Source organism: Crinia signifera, chromosome 8 (genome assembly GCF_055691185.1).
Source record: "Crinia signifera chromosome 8, ASM5569118v1, whole genome shotgun sequence".
NCBI lineage: Eukaryota > Metazoa > Chordata > Amphibia > Anura > Myobatrachidae > Crinia > Crinia signifera.
The window spans coordinates 156,146,018-156,161,467 of NC_139224.1; the positions used below are offsets into that span (position 1 = coordinate 156,146,018).

The 15,450-nt window shown below is 48.3% G+C and overlaps 1 protein-coding gene across 1 annotated transcript; it reads left to right on the top strand.

Annotated features, from left to right (window-relative positions):
- The first annotated feature begins 12,731 nt into the window (after positions 1 to 12,731).
- LOC146027147 (E3 ubiquitin-protein ligase TRIM39-like) lies at positions 12,732 to 14,692 on the top strand. The gene has a single exon (XM_083158108.1). The coding sequence runs from the start codon at positions 12,732 to 12,734 to the stop codon at positions 14,445 to 14,447; it is 1,716 nt and encodes a 571-aa protein (XP_083014234.1). The 3' UTR covers positions 14,448 to 14,692.
- The last annotated feature ends 758 nt before the right edge of the window (positions 14,693 to 15,450 follow it).

The following is a 15,450-nucleotide window of genomic DNA, read 5'->3' on the forward strand; positions in this document are numbered from 1 at the left end:
TTTCACTTTCATTTCTCTCTTCTGCTACCAGCTATGGCGTCTGCTGATCTGAGACGGGAGCTGGACTGTTCCATCTGCCTGAACATTTATACAGATCCTGTCACCCTGAGATGTGGACACAACTTCTGCCGGGCCTGTATTGATCATGTGCTGGATACACAGGAGAGGACTACAGTTTTTACCTGTCCAGAATGCAGAGCAGAGTATCTGGATCGTCCTGCACTAGAGATAAACAGAAAGCTCTGCAATATAGCAGAACGTGTACGCTCTATTCCAGAGGAGGGAACTGGGATGTTCTGCACTTATTGTGTTCACTCTCAAGTACCTGTTCTTAAAACCTGTCTGAAGTGTGAAGCTTCTCTCTGTGATATACATTGGAGGACACACAACAAGTCAGCAGAACATGTCTTGGTTGATCCCACCACTTCCTTGGAGAAGAGAACATGTTCCCTCCATAAAGAGATCTTGAAGTATTTCTGCACTGAGGACAATGTCTGTATCTGTGTGTCCTGCAGTTTGGCTGGAGAGCATCGGGGGCACATGGTGGAGATGCTGGGTGAGGCCTCTGAGAAGAAGAAGGAGAAACTGAGAAATGTTCTGCAGAAACTGACCACAAATAGAGACGAGACTGAGAAAAGTATCCACAGTCTGCAGAAACGCAGGTGTGAAGATCAGAAAAAAGCAGCTGGTTCAACAGAGACAATCGTTACCATGTTTAGAGACATCAGGAGACAGCTGGAGGACCTAGAGAAGAGAGTGCTGAATGAGATCTCTAGGCAGGAACAGAGTGCTTCACTCTCAGTCTCCGATCTGATTCAGCAGCTGGAAATGAAGAAGGATGAGATTGCCGGGAAGATGTGTCAGATTGAGGAGCTGGGTAACATGTCTGACCCAATGACTGTCTTACAGGAACCAGATACAGGTGTATTGTCTGATACAGAGGAGCCATGTTGTATGACTGATCCAATTGCTATTGTCCAAAAACAGGCTACTGAAGAGAAAGAGGAGGAGATGGTGGTGGAGGGAGGCATAGAGGAGAACAGCGAGAAGGAGGGCATTGAGAAGGGGGATTTAGAGGAGGCTGAGCATGGCCAAGTAGGAGACCTGGATGTAGGCCTTATCTCAGGGATTTACAAACATTATCTGATATAATAACAGGAATAAATGTATGTTTCTATGTGCAGACACCAGCAGACATATCACATATCACACAGCGGGTAAAAATATAATTGGTACTTGTTTCCTAGCACGGCCACAATCGCGGGCATCGGGTGTCATTATTAGTGGTATACGACGCGACCGACGCGATGCCCCCGATTTTCCCATTGAAATGCATTGAAAAAAGTCAAAATCGCGTCGGTCGCGTTGTATGTGGATAAAAAAGGCTTAAATGGTCCAGACGCGATGCCCACGATTTCCCCATAGGAAACAATGTTAAATGGCTCAATGTACCCGCGATGCCCCCGATTTGTCACAGGGAACAATGTTAAATACCTCAATTTCACCAAATCATCATAGGGAACAATGGTAAATGGGCCAGAAAGCCCCAAAAACACCCCAGAACAGTGAAATGTCCCCCTAAAAGTACTTTACGCCACCCCACGATCAACGCGAACCCGAAGCGTGGCGAGCGCAGCGAGCCCGCGAGGGGCGGCGGTACGCGTCCTCCGACCTTTTCATACCCCCACTATCCATGTCGGCGTGGAGTTGAGAATAGAATAGTGTGGCGAGCGCAGCGAGCCACCGAGCCCGAAGCGTGGCGAGCGCAGCGATCCCCGCGAGGGGACGCGGATACCTTCACAGGTAAACGCGTCCCTTCGCGGGCTTCACAGGTATCCGTGTCCCCTCGCAGGGCTCGCCGCGCTTCGGGCTCGGTGGCTCGCTGCGCTCGCCACACTATTCTATTCTCAACTCCACGCCGGCGTGGATAGTGGGGGTATGAAAAGGTCGGAGGACGCGTACCACCGCCCCTCGCGGGCTCGCTGCGCTCGCCACGCTTCGGGTTCGCGTTGATCGTGGGGTGGCGTAAAGTACTTTTGAGGGGACATTTCTCTGTTCAGGGGTGTTTTGGGGGGTTTATGGCCCATTTAACATTGTTCCCTATGATGATTTGGGTAAATTGACCCATTTAACATTGTTTCCTATGGGAAATCGGGGGCATCGTGGCTAAATTGAGGCATTTAACATTGTTCCCTATGGGGAAATCGCGGGCATCGCGTCGCGGCCATCGCACCCGATTTTTTAGTGCTTGCGATGGCCGCGATGCCCACGATTTTTCCTCACGATGCCCACGATCATGATCGTTGTGGCCGTGCTAGGAAACAAGTACCATATAATTATGGGCCTTATTCTGGTTGGAGCGGCCAAACGTGCGTACGTTCGCTATTAACGTACGCTAGCCGCATGCGGCCGTTGGGGTTAAGTCCACCCACAACTCAGCCGCATACGTACGGGCATAAACAACGTAGAAGGGGAGTGGCGTACAAATGAGCGTACGCCAACGTACACGGACGGGCCAGCCCTTACACTCCGACAACTGGCGTACAACTGAGCGTACGCCGCCGTTTACGGACGTCTCTCGTCCGTCTTCCCACCGCCTTCTTGCGGAGATCTGAGCGTACGCCAGCTTGCACGGACGGGTCCCTATTGTTTTCAATAGAAAAGTCAGCTTATGTCACCGCTCGTGAGAGTGAGCGTATGTCCGTGTACGCTGACATACCCTTCATATATATGGACCTGCAAATCTTGCCTTTCAACTATAATTATGAAAATTAATTAATTGATTGAATTAATTAATGTGCAAAATAGTGGTCAGGGGCTTAAAACATTGCTGAAACATCCTTTGTAGGTGTTAGATGTGTTTTATGTTATTGTATCCTAAATACAAAACCTATGTTTGTATTAGAGTGAACACGTTGACACATGTCGACTTGTGTAGATTGAGTGTGCTACTGTGTAAAGTCTATGAAAGCACGTAGTGAATGTGTCTAACTGTTTAGCAAATACCTACCTTAGCATATATAAGCAGGTCTTAAAAATATTCTTACCTTAAATTAAACAAACCTTTAAATGTAGAGAAGTATAGAAAGATAAGCTTCCAATGTGTTTGAGTGCTGTGTGTGGCTTGCAGGCAGTGAAATCATGGTTTGGACTTAATAGACTGCAGCATTGCTTATTACATTCAGGTGTATGTGTTTGAGTAGGAATCAGCGTTAATTAGCCAACTCAGGCGCACGCTGGCATGCGGTATCTGTAGGGGTGGTTTGAGGTGGCGGTTGGCGGACGCCTGTTTTGTGTCCGAAATGAACGGTGCCTTAGTCGATCGTGCGGTAGTAGCACCGCTCATTTTTGGTACACACCCCCGTGTACGCCCATATTTACGCCCATTTTCCCTCATTATTTCGGCCGCTCCCCTCTTCACGCCCCTATGCCGCCCCCAATACCCGTACACTCGCGTACAGGTTTTTTCGCACGTAGAGACCCGTCCGTAAGCGTTGTTGAGTGGTCGCGCCTGCGCATTAGCGAATGTACGCATGCGCAGATCATAAAAAAACCCGGGACGTACGCGTACGGCCCGGCCGCTCCAACCAGAATAAGGCCCACGATCAGATGACATGAAAACTGCAGCCAGGTCTTTAATAAAACAGAGTCAGCCAGAGACAGCAGAGAGATTCCAGGATGAGCCTCAGGTGTTAAGCACCAGGGGATTCTCCTCAGGGCGACATTACTGGGATGTGGATGACAGTAAGTCAGACACCTGGTGTGTGGGGATGTGTTATTCTAGTATAGACAGGAGAGGGGAGCAGTCACTAATTGGATATAATAACACATCTTGGTGCGTGGATAGGACTTATCATGAGTATTCAGTGGTATATGACAGTGAGATGATCCCATTACCTGGCAGTATTCCCTATGATAGAGTGAGGGTGTATCTGGATTATGAGGCAGGACAGCTGTCCTTTTATTCTGTGTGTGACCTGATCAGACGGAATGGGATCATTCGTCAGACTGCATTTAGGTCTACAGTCATTAGGTCGACCCCACTAGGTCGACTGGCAGGAAGGTCGACCTGACTTAAGGTCGACATGGGCCAAGGTCGACATGACTTAAGGTCGAATTTGCATAAAGGTCGACATGAGGAAGGTCGACTGGTCATAAGGTCGACATGGGTTTTTCACTGTTTTTTTATCCGAATGTCGACACAGTCGACATGGACACAGTTGGCAATGAGAATCGGACCCTCGCATCGCTCGCTTCGCTCGCAATGCTTCGGGCACGGTGCCTCGCTGCGCTCGGCACACTATTTTATTCTCCCACCACGCCCTAGTGGATGGTAGGGCATGAAATACCGCCTGTCGGCACATGTCGGCTCAAAAAACAGTGAAAAACCCATGTCGACCTTATGACCAGTCGACCTTCCTCATGTCGACCTTTATGCAAATTCGACCTTAAGTCATGTCGACCTTGGCCCATGTCGACCTTAAGTCAGGTCGACCTTCCTGCCAGTCGACCTAGTGGGGTTGACCTAATGACTGTAGACCTAAGTTCATTCTAATAGATGACCGCATCCCGATCAGACACTTACACACCTACACTGCCACCTTCACTGAGCCCCTGTATGCTGTATCAGGTGTATGGGAAGGGGATTATGTACATTTTTTTGTGTGGATAGCCTGGAGCAGTCAGGGAGAGGAATCTGATTGGTGGAACACTAGAATGATGTAGTGGATACAGAAGTTTTTATGTATATTTATACAGACAATGATGGTGCAGGGAATTGGTGTATACTGTAATTGTGTGGGCACTGCAAGTTGTGTATTCAGTGTTTCAGCATCTGTGTGTCATGTCTAACGTTATCTGTTGTTCTATTCCTGACAGGGCAAATATATATCTTTCATAAAGTAATTTGTACCAATTAGCATAATATTTCTATGTAACTCTAAAGTTATGAGTATTCTTCAGTTAATAAATTAGTGTTCTTCAGTTATTTATCAGTGATGTAACTAATAAAGGTTCCGGAATGTTTCTGGTATCTTGCATTATTGTCTCAGTAGCTGTTGTGGTGCGACAGTCCTGGTTTTTCTGTATGAAGACATAAAACATCTCTATGGTAAAGCGGTCACCTAGAGAAGACCTACCCCACTTCTGTCAGGGATCGACATGTGTTGTGGGCACAGGACCGGGGAACCAATGACATGCTGGTAACGGGTGTGGCTCAAAGGGTCTACAGTATCTAGGACAACAGTCAAATTACTGTGGAAATATTGACTGTTGACCTATCATCCGTATCCCCTGGTAACAGACTGAAATAAAGTGAGACTGGAGTATATAGGAGTAAATAGGCTGCATTGGAATGGGACGTTACCATCCTTGCTGCCATGTGCCTGCATCACATGTTACATCTGCCCCACCTGCAGTGCACATGGTTTTGTCCATTTTCAGAAAAATTTGTATATCAGATCTGAATAGTGTGTATGAGACTTATGGGCCTGATTCATGTTTGTTAGCAAGCAACTGGGCAAACCCATGATGCACTGCAGGTGGGGAAGGTGTGTTGTGCAGAGAGATAAAGCTGTCTAACATTTCTGTGCTGCATGCAAAACTAGCCAGTATTTACCCTGCACAGAACAAATATAAATGTACTTGCTCCCCCTGCAGGGCAGCATGGTTTCTTCCAGACACAGAGTTACTTTATGTTTTTGCTTTCTGTACACCCCTTTCACATCGCACCTTGGACCCGGGTAATTACTGGTTTAACGAAGTGATGACCCAGACTGAGGTGTGGTGTAAGAGCACCAAAGTTTACAACCAGGGTCGCCCATTTTATAATGGGTGGACCTGGCTTTAATGTGAAAGCATTGGACCCGGGTTGGTTGTGGGTTGGACCAGAGATCAAGATCCCAGGTCCGACCCGGCACTGTGATCTGAAAGGGGTATCACAAACATGAATCAGGCCCTTACTGTTATATGGTGGCTGGAGAGATGCAGGGGAAGCAGGATACACACAGGAGATATAGGGAGAGGCCCTATACTGCACTCCCTATGTAATGTGTGGTGCTGCCTTGCTGAGACTTATAGTACCACACACTGGATGTACTAAACTGGAAATACAGTGAAAACCCTGTTATTTTGATATGCAATAAAGACCCCCTGCGAGCAGGGCCGGTGCAAGGCACCGGAGCGCCCCAGGCGAGTCGGGCTGGGGGCGCCCCGGTGCCGGGGGGGGGGGGGGGGGGGGGGGTGGGTGGTGTGTGTGAGGTGTGGGGTGGTACCTGTCCTACCGGCGCTGTCTATTTCAATCTGGCGGCGGAGGCAGCGGGGGTCCCTGCAGTCTATTAAAAATCACGAGCGCTATCCGCCGGGCTATGCGGAAGCGCTTCTAGTGTGAAAACTCTGGCAGCACGCTGATTGGCTGAGATCAGCGTGCGCCGTGCTGCCAGAGTTTTCACACTAGAAGCGCTTCCGCATAGCCCGGCGGATAGCGCTCGTGATTTTTAATAGACTGCAGGGACCCCCGCTGCCTCCGCCGCCAGATTGAAATAGACAGCGCCGGTAGGACAGGTACCCGGGCGGCATTTTCCGCCCTCCAGTGGCCGGCGCCCTAGGCAAATGCCTAGGTTTGCCTAGTGGTGGCGCCGGCCCTGCCTGCGAGGGCTTCACCACGGGGAGTTATGCCAGCTCTAGTCGCAATAACCGCATAGAAGCCTTTGGCCGGTTTCACACACTCCGGCTCCTGCTGGACGGTCAAATCCCGCACAGGCCAGGAAGCCGTGCCGCACACAGTAGTTGTGAATGGACACTATTGTGTCCATTCACACTGGACGGTCACGGCCCGGCCGCACGGCTGCAGCTGGATCCCGCCACTGGAAGGGACGGCTGCCGGGCTGTGGCCATCCCCTCCATGATAAACTACTGTGTGCGGCACGGCTCCCTGGCCGTGCGGGATTTCACCGTCCGGCAGGAGCCGGAGTGTGTGAAACCGGCCTTTTGGTTTCTTAACGCGTCCCACGTTCCCTGCGGGCATTTGGAACGGCCAGAAAATGCTTATGTACCCTGGCCGTCGAGAGGGAGGGCAGCTAATGTCATCAGTGGATTCCTTCTTCCCGCAGCCTTTGCAGTCCTGGCTCACTCAGTGCTACGAACAGGCGAAAATAATTTGATGGTGAATGATGTCCCCCCTGTGTGCTCGACTGCATATGCATTCGCACCCGTGCACAGTGGCGGGGAAGTGCAGGGAGCGTGTGTTTGTCAGGGAGAGCGGCTACCTGCTCGCTGGGCTGCGAGTGTTTATAGCAGGTCTGAATCAGGCCCATTATTCAGATTTTGAGGATATCCATGCTTGAGCACAGGTGACATAATTAGTACCTTGGTCAATTTGATTTAATCATCTGGACTCATGCATCGATATCCTTAAAACCTGGACTGTAATTTAGGAAACTGCTGTAACTGCATTCACTGCCAGGGAAGAACAAAGCGGGAGCTAGGACCCAGGGAGAGTCAGCTCTTCCAAGTTCCCAGTGATCAGGAACACATGATATGATTGGATAAATCAGATACAACCACTGCACACTGATTGGTGCTGCCAGATAGAGCACTGCAGAGTACTGAGCAGCTGTCCAGGTAAGAGCATACTGGTTTAATGTCAGACTAATGGTGGAAGCAGGAATGGAGAAGCAGGTGGGAGAATTGGCTCATGGAGGTCAGGGTGACTGGTGCTGGCTTACAGAAATAAGTGGGGTGACTTGGGGAACAGGGGTCACATGAGAGCGGTGATTAGGGGGGAGGGGTTCCCTGTAATCTGAGGGTGCCATATAAATAATATGTAACACAAGTACAGATTGGTGTCTTTATTTATGGAGGTCACTTGCACCAAAGGTTAAAGAAAACAGGGACAGGAGTAACCTGGGGGTGGGTTTGGTGTGTACGCTGCAATGTGGGAGCCTCCACACTGCTGCTGTGCTGTACAGTTACCTCAGTGTTTCCTACCTGACCCTCTCCATGAGGGAGATAATACTCTGTTCCTGGTCTTCCCTGGTAATGTATGATTGCCAGTACCTGTGGGGAGCTAGGTCATTGATAAGAAAGGTGTTTCACCACAGGTGCTGGTAATCATATATTACCAGGGAAGACCAGGAACAGAGTATTTTCTACCTCATGGAGAGGGTCAGGTAGGCAACCCTGAGGTAACTGTAGTGCCCAATGGAAACCAACACAAACACAGGGATAACATACAAACTTGTCACCAATAGACCAAGGAATTAAACTCATGACCTTACTGCTAATACTAAGCACTATTGCTGCCCATACGTGCATTTTGGACTAGATCTCAAAAGCATACCCCCAACATGACCCTCTCCAGGAGGGACACAATGCTCTGTTTCTGGACTTCCATCTAAATGTATGATTACCATCACCTGCGTGGGGATACGGTCGTATTGTCGACACACATACCTCCCAACATGACCCTCTCCTGGAGGGACACAATGCTCTGCTCCTGCACTTTCTTCTTAATGTAGGATTACCGCCATCTGTGTTGAACAGGTTAATTGATAAGAAAGGTGCTTTAACACAGGTGATGGCAATCATACATTAGGAGGGAAGTGCAGGAGCAGAGCAATGTGTCCCTACTGGAGAAGGAAATGTTGGGGGGGGGGGGTATGGACACATAGTTAGGTCGGAAGGTCAACATGGTTATTTGTACTGTTTTTGAGCCGACATGTGCCGACAGGCCGTTTTTCATGCCCTACCATCCACTAGGGCAGGGCTGGGCAACACCGGCCCTCCAGATGTTAGTGAACTACACATCCCAGGATGCTTTGCATTAGTTTGGCTATGTGGCCGTGCTGAAACTGATGCAAGGCATGCTGGGATGTGTAGTTCATCAACATCTGGAGGGCCGGTGTTGCCCAGCCCTGCACTAGGGCGTGGTTGGAGAATAAAATAGTGTGCCCAAAGCATCGCTAGCGTAGTGAGCGGCTGCGGTTGACTTCCAACTGTGTCCATGTCGACATTCAGGTAAAAAAAAAATCAGTAAAAAAAAAACCATGTCGACCTAGACACATGTCAACCTAATGACTGTTGCCCTAAGTGCTGTCGACAGTACGATCCGCATCCACCTGGTGATGTCAATCAAACATTCCGAGGGAAGCCCAGGAGCAGAGCATTGTGTCCCTCCTGGCATGGATCATGTTGGTATGATAACAGTACCTGCTGCACATACTTTTTGTACCTTGCGATATGATGTACATGGGAGCCACATCACAAGGTAAAATAGCACCGTGTGCGAACAGGACAGCCAACTGGCAGTTCACCATGCCCGCTCGCACCAAGTGTCTGCACATGCGCAGATGCTCAACATTGCTCAACCGTGCGAACACACGGGGGATCGCACAGACCAGAATGAGGGCCACTGTGTAGACAAAATTATTGGACATTGAAGGTAAATAGATGAATGTATTTTGCAGGTCCTCCAGGTGCAGCCACCACTGCAGACTCCCTTCTTTGCACACGGCCTACAAGTTCCTGGACAACAGCCGGTGGTAGGTTTTGCCGTTTTGTCTTTTAGTACAGCTGCTAACTGTGACATTGAAGAAGGTCGAGTCGGCCTAGAACGCACCTGTCTCTTTAATTCAAACTCATGGGTCGATCCTATTAGGTCCGAAGGGTGCGAGGTGCCATTCTGGTGCCATTTTCATGTGTGTAAATGTCGGCAACGGCACCCGATTCAGCCCGATCTCACACTCTTCGCTGGGCCGAATTCGCTTACCATTGCTTATAACCCGATGGAGGTACGAGCACTTTTAAGCGAATTCAGCCCGCTGTATAGTACGCCCAGTGTCGTGATGATTCGCACTCGCGAATCATCCGCACCAAATAGGATCGACCCCACAGTGGGGTTAAAATCTGGATTCTGAGCTGGCCAGTTCTTTGCGAGTTATCGCATTTTCTGTATATGAGTCCAGCGTCACCATGGAAACTTTAAAGGTGGCATTGTCGTAGAACTACCGCAATGTAGGGAGCACAGAGTTATAGAGAACATCTCTATACTACTTAGAGGTAATGTGACCAGGGATATTTGTGGGCCAGAAAGCCCCGGAACACCAATACTGAAGCTCTTTTCAAAATGACATCATCAGTAACGGCTTCTGGGACCTCTGCAAAGTGCCCTGCTGTCTGTCTCCTCTGCCGGGCGAAGTGACGGCTGCCGCTTCCCTTTTGAGGGAATGGGAGGAGAGCACACTGTGTCCTTGTGACTGGGCCATCAGTCAATCAGAGCTCACGGGCTGGCAGCAAAGCAGGAGCCAGCCCGCGAACTTTGATTGGCTGACGGTCCAGTCACAGGGACACAGTGAGGGGAAGGACAGACGTGTGATGCGGCGGAGGAGACAGACAGCAGGGGGTCCACTCCCCAACAGCAGCGGTGAGTTGCACTGCTGCTGGGAAATTCTTACACATTGGGGGCATATGTGTTTCTGGCACTGTGGGGGCATACATGGCACCGTGGGAGCATATGTGTATCTGGCACTATTGGGGGCATATGTGTATAATACCCCCATTTTCATTGGCCGCACCCCATGTGGCTACACCCATTTTTTGTTTGCACACAGCACCGCTGAGGTTTTTTATTTTTTAGACTTGCACCAGTGGCTTGGGGGGGGGGGCATTGTTCTTCTGGCACTGCTGGGGGCATTACGTTTCTGGCATTACTGCGGGTATTGGGGCATTGTGTAACTGGCACTACAGGTGTCATGTGTATATATGGCATTACTTGTGGCATAATGTGTATATATGGCACTGCTGAGGGCATTATGTTTAAAAAATAAATAAAGTAGTTTATGCAACAGTTGATGCCCTGCCTTGGTAGCTCTGCCCACTTCTGCCCCACCCACAGTTCCTGAACCTACTTTCTTACAAAAATAGCACTGAATGTGACCATGCAGTATAACTAGTAGACCTATGCCCCACAGCATAACCCCACCACCTCCATTCTATACTGTACACTCTTCTGGTAATCGTCAAACACCTCCTCCTGATCTTCAACTCGCTGCCATTGGTCCACTATCCAGTGTTTGCACTCTTTACACCATCTGCATTCTTCTTTGTGAATAGAGGTTTATAAGCAGCTGCTCACCCATAATATCCAAGTACATGGCCTCCCTACAAAATGTTCTTGTCGAAACCAACACATTAGTGGCCATTTGGAACTTGTATGCATGTGGTAACCCCTGCTTAGCACTCTATGGTCCATGGGTTGCGGTTGGCTGAGGTCTTCCAGGGCGAAGTGCATTCCGGCAATGACCGCTCCTCTTACACATATTAATCACAAAAGCCCCAGTGGATTAAGGGACCTTCATAACATCCACAATACATCTCACACACATGCCTCCGATCAGCCATCCTACATTGATCCCCTTTCAAACTCATTTACTGTAGCTTCTTCCAGAAATCCATTCCGTTAGCAGTTGATCTAATCGGAGCCCAGCTACCCATTTATAACTTTACGAAAATGTGACGATAGCTGTCATTTTCACAATATTTTTAAACTCCTAAATAGGTCCATATAATCCATAAATGTTTAATTATTAAAAATAATTATTGAAGAATGATTTTACTGTAATTTGGTTAAGAAGCTTTTGCATAATCCCCCTAAAGTACATGTTTCTATATGTTGTCCCTTTATGGATTAGCTGTGCCTAGTGTTACCACCTTTGTGTTGAGAGATTCCCGGACACTGCCCCGCCCCTTCACCCACCTTATGTGTTTTTTGTTTTTTGTTTTTTTTTTACCTTTTGTGAAATCATTCTTGTTTGTGCACAGCATAATGCCAGTTACATGTTACATCACACACAGTAATGCCCATTACACGTTCTGCCACACACCGTGATGCCCATTACATGTTACGCCATACACCGCAGTGGCTATTACACATTAAGTTTTTTGTAAATGAAGGACCCAGGTGGAGATATATTAAGCTTTGGAGAGAGGGAATGTGGAAATGTTGTCCAAATCCACCAATCCGCTTCTGTCAATTCTAGTACAGTCTATGAAATGCCTGAAGCTGATTGGTTATTTTAGGAAACTTCTACACTTTATCTCTCTACAATGCTTGGTACATCTCCCTCCCTGTGTTGAGAATATGGGGGGAATTCAATCTTTCACTTTATGACGGCAGGATCTCGCTCAAAGGTGTTCACTTCCCCATAGGGTAGAGAGCACTTTTGGGTGAACAGGGAGGCAAAATGGAATGGCAATTGGCTTTCGCCTATGAGATTTCTGAGTGTCTTGGGGCGGGATGTATTAATATACATCTCCGCCCAGCCACTGCAATGCTACCGCATATGTACTAACATATGTGGCTAGCATCGGAGTGTGGTGACTGAGACCCCCGCGATACCTGTAATGTGGTTTGCGGGGGTCTCCGTCACATCCCGGTGGCTGTCAGTGTCCCCGGCGTCTCCTCCTCCCCCTGCAGTCGGCTGTGACACCTGCCGGGGTAGGAGATCGATGGAGGACGGGAGGGGGGCTCGCGCCGATGGCGGGCGGTCACAGAAGCCCATAGGCTTCTATAGGGTATCGCCACCCAAAGGTGGCGATACCCTGCCCGGCGGAGACGGGGCGGACGGGTAATGGTACATAGGAAAATGCAATAAAACTCCAGGTTTACCGCATTTTCCCTTTAGTACATCCCACCCTTAGACTTTAATTTTCATTTCTCTCTTCTGCTACCAGCGATGGCGTCTGCTGATCTGAGACGGGAGCTGGACTGTTCCATCTGCCTGAACATTTATACAGATCCTGTCACCCTGAGATGTGGACACAACTTCTGCCGGGCCTGTATTGATCGTGTGCTGGATACACAGGAAGGGACTATAGTATTTACCTGTCCAGAATGCAGAGCAGAGTATCTGAATCGTCCTGCACTAGACATAAACAGAAAGCTCTGCAATATAGCAGAACGTGTACGCTCTATTCCACAGGAAGGAACTGGGATGTTCTGCTCTTATTGTGTCCACTCTCAAGTACCTGTTCTTAAAGTCTGTCTGAAGTGTGAAGCTTCTCTCTGTGATATACATTGGAGGACACACAACAAGTCAGCAGAACATGTCTTGGTTGATCCCACCACCTCCTTGGAGAAGAGAACATGTTCCCTCCATAAAGAGATCTTGAAGTATTTCTGCACTGAGGACAATGTCTGTATCTGTGTGTCCTGCAGTTTGGCCGGAGAGCATCGGGGGCACGTGGTGGAGATGCTGGGTGAGGCCTCTGAGAAGAAGAAGGAGAAACTGAGAAATGTTCTGCAGAAACTGACCAGAAAAAGAAAAGGGACTGATCTGAGTATCCAGAGTCTGCAGAAACGCAGGAGAGAATATCCGAAAAGAGCAGCTGGTTCAAAAAAGACAGTCACTGCTCTGTTTAGAGACATCAGGAGACAACTGGTGGACCTAGAGAAGAGAGTGCTGAATGAGATCTCTAGGCAGGAAGAGAGTGTTTCACTCTCAGTCTCCGATCTGATTCAGCAGCTGGAAATGAAGAAGGATGAGATTGACAGGAAGATGTGTCAGATTGAGGAGCTGGGTAACATGTCTGATCCAATGACTGTCTTACAGGAACCAGACACAGATGACTTGTCTGATACAGAGGAGCCTTGTTGTATGACTGATCCAATGACTATTAACCAAAAACAGGATAGTGAAGAGAGCGAGGAGGAGAAGGTGGTGGAGGGAGGCACAGAGGAAAACAACAAGGAGGGCATTGAGAAGGGGGATATAGAGGAGGCTGAAAGATATGATGAGCATGACCATAAAGTGGGAGATCTGGATGTGGGTCTCCTCTCAGGGAAATTACAAACATTATCTGATATGATAACAGGAATAAATGTATGCTTCTATGTGCAGGCACCAGCAGACATATCACTGGATGCAAACACAGCGTATGAATATATACTTATATCAGGTGACCTGAAAACTGTATTCACATCTTCAATGCAAGATCAGCCAGAGACACCAGAGAGATTTGAGGATTATCCTCAGGTACTAAGCACCAGGGGATTCTCCTCAGGGCGACATTACTGGGATGTGGATGTCAGTAATGCAGACATGTGGTATGTGGGGATGTGTTATCCCAGTATAGACAGGGAAGGGGAGGAGTCACGAATTGGATCTAATGACGTGTCTTGGTGCTTGGAGAAAATCGAAGATCACTATTCAGTGATACATGATGATGATGAGATCAAGTTACCTGGCAGTATTCCCTATGATAGAGTGAGGGTGTATCTGGATTATGAGGCAGGACAGCTGTCCTTTTATTCTGTGTGTGACATGATCAGACACTTACACACCTACACTGCCACCTTCACTGAGCCCCTTCATGCTATATTAGGTGTATGGGAAGGGGATTCTGTACAGATATGTGTGGATAGCCTGGAGCAGTCAGGGAGAGGAATCTGATTGGTGGGACATTAGTGCAAAGAATGATGCAGTGGATACAGATGTTTATATGTATATACAGACAGTGAGTCTGGTGCAGGGAATTGGTGTATAATTGTGTGGGCACTGCAAGTTGTGTATTCAGTGTTACAGTAGTTGTGTGTCATGTCCAACATTATCTGTTCTATTCCTGACAGGGCAAATATGTATCCTTCATAGTCATTTGTACCAATTAGCATAATATTTCTATGTAACTCTAAAGTTATGAGTGTTCTTCAGTTAATAAATGAGTGTTCTTCAGTTATTTATTAGTGATGTAACTAATAAAGGTTCCGGAATGTTTCTGGTATCTTGCATTATTGTCTCAGTAGCTGTTGTGGTGCGACAGTCCTGGTTTTTCTGTATGAAGATATCAAACATCTCTATGGTAAAGCGGTCACCTAGAGAAGACCTACCCCGCTTCTGTCAGGGATCAGCATGTGTTGTGGGCACAGGACCGGGGAACCAATGACCTGCTGTAACGGGTGTGGTTGAAAGGGTCAACCGTATCTAGAGCGACAGTCAATAGACAGTCAAATTACAGTTGACCCGGATTTAACGTGGAAGCGTCGGATCCGGGATCAAGATCCCAGGCCCGAGCCGGCATTGCGATCTGAAAGGGGTATCACAAACATGAATCAGGCTCTTAATGTGATATGGTAGCTGGAGAGATACAGCTGATATAATTGGCAGGGGGTGCAGTATACACACAGGAGTTAGGGAGGGGCCCTATACTGCACACCCTATGTAATGAGTGGTGCTGCCTTGCTGAGACTAATAGTGCCACACACTAAAGGTGCCCATACACGTACCAATTACCCGGTACTTTTTGTGCTAAAATAGCATCGTTGTGCATATGTTGTGCATGGGATGTGATGCTATTTTAGCACAAAAAGTACCGGGTAATTGGTACGTGTATGGGCACCTTTAGAGGGGAAAAAGAGGCAGATGCACTATTCAAAGGATGGGGCAGATGTATTATAGC

Bases quoted from the DNA above. Each gene is read 5' to 3' on its own strand.
- LOC146027147 (XM_083158108.1), top strand. From the start codon at position 12,732: ATGGCGTCTGCTGATCTGAGACGGGAGCTGGACTGTTCCATCTGCCTG.